Source organism: Equus asinus, chromosome 9 (genome assembly GCF_041296235.1).
Source record: "Equus asinus isolate D_3611 breed Donkey chromosome 9, EquAss-T2T_v2, whole genome shotgun sequence".
Lineage (NCBI taxonomy): Eukaryota > Metazoa > Chordata > Mammalia > Perissodactyla > Equidae > Equus > Equus asinus.
Window position 1 is genome coordinate 74,773,888 of NC_091798.1, and position 12,324 is coordinate 74,786,211.

General features: G+C 41.2%; 1 protein-coding gene across 1 annotated transcript in view; it reads left to right on the forward strand.

The window, feature by feature from the left end:
* LIX1 (limb and CNS expressed 1) overlaps nt 1-12,324 on the forward strand; it is a 49,347-nt gene that overhangs the window by 10,159 nt on the left and 26,864 nt on the right. The window contains exon 2 of the mRNA XM_014867208.3: nt 7,318-7,478. Within this exon, the coding sequence (XP_014722694.2) occupies nt 7,318-7,478 (161 nt within the window). The remainder of the gene's footprint in view (nt 1-7,317; nt 7,479-12,324) is intronic.

A 12,324-nucleotide genomic window follows, 5' to 3' on the forward strand; every position in this document is an offset into this window, starting at 1 on the left:
AGATAGCGCTGGAGCAGTCAGGTATGTATCTTACAGTGGTAGAGACAAGATTCAAACCTAGGCTTTCTGGCTCCAGAGTCCATGTTTTAACCAGTAAGTAAACTGAATGCCTGTTGATAAAATGTGGAGAGACAAGATACAATATACATTTTATTGTGTTTGAACCAGTGCCTGTGTTGGAGGACTCTTCTGTAACATACTATAATCCATGGGGCATTTACATCCTCTCCGTCTCAGAATTCCCATATGAAAACATAGATCACGTGTCCCTATTGGCAGCTCCATCATAGCCAATCTGTGAAAATGACAAGCTCTGACATTTTAGGATAAAAGCCCTCTCAGTGTCTAGGGGTTTTTTTGTTTTGTTTTGTTTTGTTTTGGGGGAGGAAGATTTGCCCTGAGCTAACATCTGTTGCCAATCTTCCTCTATTTTGCATGCGTGGGATGCCACCTCAGCATGGCTTGATGAGAGGTGTGTGAATCCCCAGCCACCAAAGCAGAGCACACAAACTTAACCACTACACCACCGGGCCGGCCCCAAGTATCCAGTTATTGATATCCTTCTCTGAAGGGGCTTAGTGCCACTTCCAGGCTACAGAAGGCGCACTCTCCTACGTGCTGCAGCTCCTACCCCCTTCTCATAGATTTTTCTTCCCCAGTTCCTCCCAAAGAAACATTCTCCTTGGGCTCACCCAGATGCACAAGGGCACCTGCACTTTCCCTCCAAGAGTCTGGGCCCTTCATTTTCATGGATGGAGCTACCACAGGCAGCATGGCACCTTAGGCAAGGACAAAGGATGAGGGGTTCTGAGCTCCTGCCCTTTTTTCCCACTTGGGTAAAGCTGGGGCACCAGGACAATGGGATTGATTTCCAATTATTAAAAGAAGCTCAGTCCCCTTACCCTGTCTCTTGTCAAATCATACTCCCTTCCTAACAGCACCTTTTCCTATGGCTCCCTTACACAATTCCATGGCTGAGGCATTGTCATCTTTCTTAGTCTTTTTGTCAAATGCCACCCTTACTCCTGTGGGAGCACAGCTTCTGTCCTTTCCCCCATCCCAGTCTAAATCTCACTCCTCTGAGGTGGCTCAGCTTAGACCCTTGCTGACTTGCAGATGACTGCCTTATTGCTGTATTCTCACGTGACCGAGAGAAGAAGTTCTGATGCCTCTTTCTGTTCTTATAAGGGCACTGATCCCTTCATGGGGGTCCACTCACATGACCTCAACTAAACCAAATTACCTCCCAAAGGCCCCACCTCCTAATAGCATCATATTGGAGATTAGGGTTTCGACATATGAACAGGGTGAGAGGACGACACAAATATTCAGCCCATAACAGGGTCTATCACTTGTGTTTGAGAAAGCAATCTGAGGCAATGAAATGGACTCAAAACTCTGATATGCAAAGTCAATTCAGAGGTTCAATTGCTTTCTTTACTCTCAGATGTTATAAACTGATAGAAGTCACAAAAATGAACTGGATTTCATGCTATTGTTCCTAGGATCTCGCCAACAGTTCTCTCTCCTTCTACTTCCTCCCACACCCCCAGCCTCAGCCATTTGATATTCTATTTCTTTATAGTAATTTTACCAGTTTAACATCGGTTGCCTTGACAAACGCAAGACCAATAGATGACCTGTGAGTGTTAGACCCTGGAAGGAGGGCTGCTCAGCCTGTCCTGACTCCAGCCTCAGCCAAATTGTTACCCATCTGCCTTCTCTGGGTCTCAAGCTGAGAGTTCACTACCTCTCTCACGTCTGGTGTCCAGATTCACTACAGATGACCAATTTATCTTGTCCTGGCTGTAGATAAAGCCCTTTTCCTTTAGTGTCCATTGAAACAAAGTAGAAACTTTTCAAAGAGGAGTTCACCACACTTTGGGAGAAATAATGCATAGTCAAACAGGATGTGTTCCGGACCATAGCTCCTAACCCTGATGGGGAGGGCACAATCAGGCAGAGAGACTTGACCTTGGCTTTTGCTTGCCCCTCTGCCCAAGAAGCCTGTTCCAAGCCCCTCCTCAGTCTTTTGTTGTTTCTTCTTGTTCCTCTTATGGTCTCTCCTTTAGCCATCTTTCCTTGAAAGAAGGAACTAGAATGGGAGGTCTAGTCAGAGCCCCCTCGGAGGCACACAATTGTTGGATATTACACCATTGCTTGAAACAAGAGCAAGTGTTGGCTAAAGATTGATCATCAGGAAACCTGTTCACATGGACACAGACTGCTCATTCAACATGACAATTCCAAGCTGGAAACGTGTTATATCACTTATCACTTGTATGAAAAAAATACAAATATTGGCCTTTGCTTTATTTGACTTTGTCAAGAGCAAATGTCAGAAAAATCACCTGTAGGAAAAGGTAGGTGAAGGAATCTTAGAGGAGAGCCTCCTACGCCTCCCCTGCCAACAGCCTCACAAATGCAGCGCATCTTCCACACCTGTGATGACATCCAAATGCTCAACTAATAGTTATTGTGCTCCTACTGTGTTCCAGACATTGTGGATAAAATGATATAATTTTTCCTCCAAAGAGCCTGTCTAGAGTAGAGGTAGACACACACATGCAAACAACTTAGATTCCACTGCAGAGAGTGTCTCAGGATGAACAGAGAGCGTAGACCGTGCACTCAGAACGAGGTTAAAATCCCAGGTCTAAGACTTAGTAGCTGTGTGATTGTACGCTGAGCATCTTTTATTTCTTATCTATAAGTTGTGGATGGTAATAGCTGTTCATAGGGGGTGTTGTAAGGACCAAATGAGACAACGCACAGTGCCCGATATATAATAGGTACATGATAAGGGAGTTGAGAAGAGCAACTTCTCCCTACAGCAGAGCTTCTTAAACGTCTTAAACGTGCATCAGATTGCCTGAGAATCTTGTTAAAAATGCATATTCTGGCTCAGTGGTTCCAAGGCAGGGCCTGAGATCCTGCACTGCTAGCAAGTCCCCAAGTGGTATCCATGATGTTTCTCAGAGGACTGCAGTTTCCGTAGCAAGAGTTTATTTTGGTTTTGTCTTTATTTTTAAGGTGCTAATGCTGGAGGTGAATCTTAAAAAATAAGTAAGTGCCATCCAGGAAGACAACAGACAGTGGAAAGAAGGGCATTCCAAGAGAAGGAATGGAAGTATGGGGCCTGCCAGCAGCGTAAGAAGCATGGGAGTGTGAGGGCCCTGGAGGGTGACTTGAGGAGACAAGTTTGGAGTGAGAGAGAGTATCAAGACAAGGAGTCATTGAGCCCGTAGATAATGAAGGACTCACAGAAGGGTTTTAAGAAGATGTGAGTGATTTGATCAGCTATGAGATTCAGAAAGATTATCCTGGAGACAACTGGAAGATAAGTTGGATGGGAGAATGTGGAGTCAGGAGGATATTGTAGTATACTTGGTGTATACTACCAATGCACCAATGAACCAATGCAGGGATGGCGATATGAACTGAGAGGAAGTGATGACTATCGGAGACATCAGGATATGTAACTGACAAATCTTGGGCATTTATTAGATATGGAAAGAGGAAATTAAATTTAAGGTTCCTTCCAGGTTTCTGATTTAGGTGATTGGGTAGAGGATATATCACTTTGTAAGTAATTCAGGAGGAAGAGAAGAGTTTATGGAAAACAAAATGAATTGAGTTTTGGAATATGTTGAATTTATGCGGCAACCAAATGCAAATACCTATTAGCAAAGTTGAAATTACAGGAGAATGGTTTGGGAACTGTCGGCGGCGTATATTATGGTAGATGGAGTCATGGAGGGAGATTCTGTCATTCAGGGAGAACAGCACAGAGAGAAACAAGAAAAGACAAGAACAAGATTCTCATGCAAATCAACATGAGGGGTGAGCAGAGGAAGAGAAACTCGCAAGAGAGACTGAGAAGAAATGATTACAAATAGAGAAGTAGAATCAGGAAGAATATTTTCAGAAAAGCCTAGAGATATGAGAGTTTCTAGAAGAAATTAATCAGCTGTGTCAAATGCAGTTAGAAGTCAAGTAATAAGAATTAGGAAATAAATAAAATTAGGAATTGGTGATATTTACCAGAGTAGTTTCAGTGGAATAATGCACAGGAAAGCCAGATTGTGGAGGGTTGAAAATGAATGGAACATAAGGAAGCAGAGATAGAAATGTAGAATATGCTTTCTAGAAGCTTGGCTATAACGGGAAACTTTTAATAACTAGTAGCCAGCAATAGTCCCAAGGCTGAGAGTTTCATTGAACTGATGATTGATTCATTCATTTATTCATTTGTCTTGAGCATACCTACAGCTGCTAAGAAGTGAGGAAAGAGGAAACATTTAAAAGGAGGAGGTCAAGAGAATCACTAATAGAACACTATCCAGGAGAAGCAATGCACACTCATTCGAGACTGGAGGAAATAAGCTGGAGCTGGGCACTTGTGCAGATGGGTCACTAGACGTAGGGATGCATGCGTTTGGTGGCCCAAGTTGGTTCTGAAATGTGGAAGGCAGGATCATTGGCTGAGCACTAAAAGTGCAACTGCAGCTAGAAACTAAACTGTGTAGTGAGGCCTAAGCTCAAACTTGGGTGGTTTTCTTCGGCAATACTTGATCCTCTGCTTGTATTTTCTTTGACATTGTCCATGAACCTTGTTGTTGCTACTTCAAAAAAATAAAGGAGCGCGTGTTTCATAAATAGAGCATCCTCCGATATGCTGACCTTTCGAATGCCAAACAGCAAGCTGGCCTTCTTCCCTCTGCACTCCATTCATCTGGTTTTCCAGTCGACAAGAGGAGATAGAGATAGAAAGATGGATTGTGTGTGTGCATGTCCATATGTTGCACTCTTTAGAGGTGATGACATGCATAAGACCATCAAAGAAATCTCCAAGGTTGCGGAATGAAGAATTTGAAGACTGCTACTTTTGTTCATGCAGAAATTTTACTTAGTGCATACCTTTGAACTCTTTAATCCATATAGCTTTACATGCCAAAATTCTTGTGTTCGTTTTACCTAGATAATCATGAGTCATCTTCCTACTCCAGTTCTCAGTTGAACATCATTCAACAACAAATTTAAAATAGCAGGCTGATGCGCCTTGTTGACTATCAGAGCAACAGGCCCCTGGCTTTGGTTTTCGGCTTCAGTCTTCAAGACACCTCTGCTGAATTCTGGAGGTCAACTGCAAGTAGAACCACAAATCAGCCAGCTCAAAAATCCTTGTGTTCTTGGAAACGTGAGGGAGGAGAGGATGGGGAGCAGAAATACAGTTCAGGAAATAAAAGCCCTAATTCTATTTTGGGTTACATCAACTGGTAGAAAATATGATTTCAAATATTTTTGAATGATCGCAAAAGCTCTGTAATGACCAATCTCACCTTGACCACTTCAACGTGTATTTTATGGATTAATTCAATTATCCCCTCTCATAGTCTTACATTTTCCCAGTTCCTTCCCCAAAATACTTCTTAAATACTAAACACTGCAGTTTTTAAAGATACACAGGCTTCAAATTCCCTAAGTGTCTCAAGGATTTGCCTGAACTACACACTGTGTGGCTGATGGGTGATCCAGAGAAGAGGTAAAGGAGGCGGGTGCTCCTAGTTAATGGCTTAGAAAGTGGTTGTTCACTGTTGCTGCCTCCAGGTCAAACTCTAAGACTGTCCGGACTCCCTGAAAAATATCAAAGCCTGGAATTTTGAAGCACATCTAGGAATGTATTCAGGAGAATACCAAAGGGCACAGACGCCATGTTACACAAAGAATGTTTGAAAGAACAAAAACTATTTCATCTAGAACGTGAGGAAACCTGAGAGTTGTCTGTATCAGTATGCTTCCATATACAAGTGAGAGATACCCGTTCAAAGTAGTTGAAGGAAAAAGCAGATAGGTTGGTTCAGAGGCTCAAACTATGTCATCAGGACTTCATCTTTCTTTCTCCATCTCTCGGTTCTACTTTCCTCAGTGTTGGCTTTCTTCTCAGCCGTGTTTCGCGTTTGCTTAGGCAACGCCACACTTACCTCCTATCACCGCCAACTATCCTAGTGAAAAAGGAGGAGCTCGTCTTCGACATTTCCAACAAAAGTCCTGGACTCATTGGCTCTGAATCACTCGGCTTTGGTCAAATCCCCACCCCTGAGCCCTGGAGAAGACCTGGTGGAAGGAAAGTGGTTCTTTAGGGAAAACTTTTGTGCTAGTCCCACAAAGAGGGGAAGTACATGCCGGGCAGACAAAAACTATGGATGCCCTGCACCGCCCTCAGGTATATGGTGGACTCTCGTGTGGACAAGGGGATAAAATTTTATGAGCCTCCAGAAATGAGAAGTAGACCACTTGGACAAACCTTACAGGAAAGCAGATTTCTGCTCACTCCCCAAAAGGACCTTTTCACAATTAGAACCATTAGCAGTTGAAACGGGCTGCCTTAAGATGTGCCAAGTGCCAGGTCCTTCCACGTGTTCAGCCGTGGGCCAGATGGGCAGCTGTCAATAGTGTTGTGCAAGGAATTCCTGCATTAGGCAGAGCTTTGCCTACGTGACCTGTAAGGTCTCTTTTGACTCTGCAATTCTATTATCCTTGTTAATTTCCACAATTCAATTTGCTGTACAGGATAAACAAACCAACCTAATTTGATCTGGAACTTCTGCAGGCTATCACAGGTCATTTAATCAAAAACACATGGCTATAGCCATTACTATGTTTTCTGAAGTCATCTAACAGACATGGTCCTTAACAAGGTCTCCACATTATTAGTTTCACTTATGGCTTTTTCCAGCCTTCTGCTTATTACACAATTACCTTTCGTTCTCCTTTAGATTGGAGGGGAGAGGAGCAGGAAAGAGTTTTCTTCTTGCTGCCTTTCTCCTCTTAAATCTTACAATGTAATTAAATTAAATGTAATTGTAATTAAAATTACGTTGCTCACATTTTTACCTCCAAATTTGGCTTTCATTTTTCAGGTTTAAGAATCTATGGGAAATGCAAGTGGGGGCCATAGATAATCATAGATCTGGACAAAGTTTATTAAAGAAAGTTTTCAAAGAAGGGAGAGAGAGATTTTTTAATTTGATATTAAAAATTAATTTGTAAGATAAATTTAATATACTGCAACATTGTTAGAACTGGGGTACTAAACCTGAGCCATACTCATGAAGAAATAAACACATTTTGGAAAGAAACACATTGGCTTCTTTCACAACCGAAGGCACCCCCCCACCCCCCGAGCACATACATACATACTCTGTTCTGCTTAAACTGGAGGTGACAAACTACACAATCCAGCCTGCAAATCAAACTGTTTTTGCTGAAGTATGTCCATCCTTAATAACTGATTGTGTTTCTTGTCTTTTTCAGTGAATGTAGTGTCAATGTTACAGGAATTTTGGGAAAGCAAGCAGGAGAGGGCTGCGTTCCCAAGTGAAGGAGTGGTGGTCTACGAGTCACTGCCATCTCCTGGGCCTCCCTTCGTGAGTTACGTGACCCTCCCAGGAGGAAGCTGCTTTGGCAACTTTCAGGTAAGAAGCAACTGTAGATTAGTCAGTGAATGTTAATTGGGTTAAAATAGAGTAAGCCTTTTTATAAAATGATAATATTATGTTGTCTTAGTTGTAGTGAAAAAAGTTGTGCCGTGTTCCATTATATATACAGAAAAATTTGTCAGACGTTCCGATTTTTTAAAATGAAAGTGTTTTATATTAGGGTATCCCCTCATAGTTCTTTATGGAAAATGAGTTTTATAGCATTTTATTTCCCCGATAGCTGCTGCTATTTCCCTCAACATATTTTGGAATAAAACTTAAAGAACAAGGGAATGTCAGCAAAGTCCTTCCCTCAGGGCCCTTTCATCAGTAGAAAGTCTTCACTTTCATGAATTTTGTAATCAAATACTAATCAATCTATTACACACCAAAGCATGGGCCAACAGCAAAGGCTGAGACTCACAGGGCTGGGGTCAGGCGCCCGTGTTAAGCCTGAGTTCTGCCTCTGAATAACTGAAGATACCCTTGGGAAATTTCTTTAACTTCTTGATTTCCCTGACTTTGAGATGGGGAATAATACCCACAGGGTTAGTTGGGAGTCATATGAAATATACATGCAGTGTGTTTATCTGGTACATAGTAGGTATTCCACGTATTGTTTTGATAATTATTATAAAGACTCTTCCAGTTGGTTAAATCTTTATTATGTTTACGATGGGTGTAAATGATGATACATTTCTAGTTGGACATCTACTCACACAAAAACATTTGCCTATACATTAACCATCAGCATGTGGTTATCCAGTATGTGTAACAAATATGCATTGAGTGCTAGGAAATATCAAGCATTGGGCCAAGTAATGAAGATATGGTCCATACCTTGAGGAAATCAATGTACAAAAAAATTATAGTAATTACATAGAGTTATATTGGAGAGTCAATGAAAGCATAAAGGAGCTTTTCAGTTCACCAGTCACCTTTATAAGTACCCCTTCAGTACAGTAAACTCTCTCTTAATTTTAAATAACTGGCACAAATGCCTTATTTATGGTTTATGAACAATGTGAAACTCACAAGCATTCAAGTGTCCCTCTTAACTTTGACAACTGGGAAGCCCGGAGGCAAATTTTCAGCATATGTCTTTGCAGTGTAAGTCTACAGAACTTAATGTCATGTAATTTTTAGGACTAACCTCATACTTGATATCGTTTATATTTCTACCCTTACTCTCCCTTTGAACTTAGTGTGCCTCACTCATTTATTTTATCCTGTTATTGTGTATCTATTTTCTGTTCTTTCAAATCCTTTGTGGAGTAAGGGGAGGATTTAGTTTAATAAATAGACCCACAAACCTATGTCTGCCTAAGGGAAATCAAAGAAGGATTCACAGGAAATGCAATCACGAGCTGACATGTGCACTTAAGGGTGTCTTTGCCAGCTGGTAAAGGGAAGATGACATTCTCAGCATTAGGAACAGTGTGAGCAAAGGCATGGAGCAAGCACTCCCAGAATTTGGGAAGCCTAACTGTGTCTGTGGCAGGGAAATGGTGAGAAATTATGGTGTGCTCATCAAACCATAAGGGACCTTCATGCCTTGCAAAAGAGAACAGGTTGTATTCTATATATCAGAACCCTGAAGGATTCTGAGCAGGAGAGTGATATATTCAAATCAGAAGGATTACTCTGGCAGGAGCAAGGGGTAATTTTAAAGAACTGCTTTCCAAATGTCTGACCCCCCCCCCCCCAGCCAATGAGGTCTTGCCTTCTCCCACCCTGCACAGTGACCAGCAGTGCATTTTGACCTCTGACTAATGAAAGTGAATTGTCTGATGAGGATGATTAGAAAGTGGGTCTAGAAGCCTCAGAACAGAACTTGATGGAACCCCAGACACTTCGACAAGGACGAGGGGCAGGGAAGGGGTGAGAAAGGCAGCAACAGGGGAAGGGGTCCCCTAATCCACGTGAGACTGCAGGTCCGTCATGGAGCGCTGTGAGGTGAAGGCTGCTCTCACAGAGCACCCATCAGACTCCCACTCAAGGGAGACCTCCCAGGCAAACAGACCCGCCCTGCCACAGAGCAAGGTCTTGCCAGCCACCTGAGCCAATCTGTTTCTCTGTCCATGAGTGCCACTGGACTAAAGATCACCAAACATTTGAGGAAAACCAAAAGCAAAAGAGAAAAAGCCAAGGCAAGCAAAGAAAAGAATAGAAATAATTCAAGCAGCAGAGGACAGAAGAGAGTATTACAGTGAGTTGCCTCAGAAAATTGTGGGAGGATATTTATCCCTAAAACAGCTTTAAAACAAGGAACAAGCAGGGAACAAGAAATTTAAAATTTGATTGCCAAACTGGAACAGAAAAAACAAAGAAAGAAAAGAGGATTAAATGGATGAGTGGACGTAGATCACAGCCAAATTAGTACAGGATAAAAAATAAATAGCAAAGTACATCTTCTGGAACTTAGAGCAAAAAGACAAGGAGGTGGAAAAAGATGGTGCAGGAGACAGGGGTATAAATCCTGGAGGTAAACATTGGTCTAATACAAGCTCTAGAAAGAGACAAAGGAAATAAAGGAGAGGAAACAAATAACAGAAGCAATTTTCTTTGAGTTGGAGAAAAGCACAAATTTTCATATTGAAATAGCCCACCATATGCCAAGCAGGATCAAGACAAAAGAATCACACAGCTCCGTGGCGGTGCGGGACTTAGGGACAGCACTCTGCTTAAAAGATGGATCAAGGGGCTCTTTTGACACTGCATTTGTACATTAATCTTGCTGGTTTGTTTTCTTTTTAATGTAGATTGAATTTATATGTGGGATAGCTTTGGGGGAGCCGATGAAACAGGGCAAAAACTGGCAAACCTGGTGAACAAAACCAAAACTATTTCTTTGAAAAGATAAATCTTTGGCATTTCTGAATCAGAAAAAACCAAGACATATTCTACAACAAGCATGAGAAAGGGAATACAATCATAGGAGTGTAATATAAGAATACTGCATAAACAATTATATTAAAAAACATGGGGACCAGCCCCGTGGCTGAGTGGTTAAGTTCACACACTCCACTTCTGCGGCCAGGGGCTCACCAGTTTGGATCCTGGGTGCAGACCTACACACTGCTCATCAAGCCATGCTGTGGTGGCGTCCCACATAGAAGAACTAGAATGAGCTACAACTAGGATATACAACTATGTACTGGGGCTTTGGGAAAAAAAGAAAAAAAAAGAGGAAGATTGGCAACAGGTGTTAGCTCAGGACGAAACTTCCTCACACACAAAAAAGCATACCTCAAAAGAAAAAAAAAAAGGAATTCATCTCCTTATTTAAAAAAATATGAAAATGTAGATGATATTGACTACTTTCTGGGAACTCTCTGTATTATCTTTGCAAGTCCTCTATAAGTCTAAAATTATTTCAAAATAAAAAGTAAAAAAAATAAATAAAAACCTTCCATGACTCCCTATTACCTTCTTGTTAAAGTCTAAATTCTTTATTCTAGTGATAAAATCTCTAGAACTAGCCCCAACTTTTCCTCCCAGCTTTATGTCCCTGAATTTCTCTTCTGACACCACGTGCTTCAGCCTAGCTGTTCCTTCTCACGCCTTGACTTCTTCCAGCCACTCTCACATTCACCCTGGGACCTACTCATGAAGTGCTGTTGCCACCCTCTCTTCGTGTGCAAACTCTGCCCATCTTCCAGGACTCCGCTCAAATGTCACATTCTCCACAAATTTTCTCTGAATCTCCCTGCTAGAAATACCTACCTCCCCTGATTTCCCAAAGCAGGTTTCTCTGTTTCTTCTCTAGTTTTTAATGTTTTGTACCTTATACTCTCACTACTTATGTGCGTGTTCTGTCTCTGTAATAAAATCTAAGGGCCTCAGGGACAGGGTCTGTGTCCTTATATGGCTATGACTCCAAGCACTGTGTTTGCATATAGTAAGTGCCTAATAAGTGTTGTTGAATGAATAACTAAGTGAATGAATAACAAATCCCAAGAATCAATGAAGTTTCTATTTGTCCATTTTTTTATATAATCACTGTTAATTGATATATAAAACAGCAGATACTATTATATAAATATATCAACTAAAGTGTTTCATCTAACTCTACGACATGGCAGGCTAGGAAGGAAAAGTCAGTAACATTAAAATCAGCCGATATTATGTTCATATCTGTGGTTAACGTTCTAAAGTGGATTGATTTGAAACTATTGATTTAAAAAACCTTCTAATTCTCTCTGAATTTAATTTATGCAGAGTAACTTTCCCTCCACCCTATATCCCTGACCTCAAATAACTAAGACTTGGCCATATTCACACCCAGGTATGCATTACGTTTGTTCATGTGTAACAAATACACTCATTATAATCAATCTAGAATATAATGCATTTGACAGATCAGTGAATGAATCTGGAGGATATGAGTCTAGGAAATTCTAACATTCTTGTTCTTGTTTTTATTTTTGCTACCTTGAGAATTATGAATTTCCCAATCATCTCATAAATTTTTGCCCCAAATGATAGGCCTTCCCTCAGGTAGTACCTTCAACAACCTCCTTGTGGTCTTTAAGAAACAGAAAACAAAGTGAAAAAGCTGAACTCTTCAGTGGGGAGGCCTCTTGGTAATCTCTGATCACTTTAGGGTTTCCTTTCCCTTATGTTTAAATCATCATATTTTAAGTTTCTCAGGAGGATTGTTAACATCCTTGCTTTAAAAGATCCAGAATTTCCTGAATCAAGTATGTTTTTAAAATGTGTTTGGGTGGTTGGCTGCCAAATCTGGCCTCTTAACCTATTTGGCTCTCCAAAATATGACTTGAGAAAGGAAAATCAGGAAGGAAAAAAAAAGCAAGAAAATTTCTACTGAAGCAATGTCCTT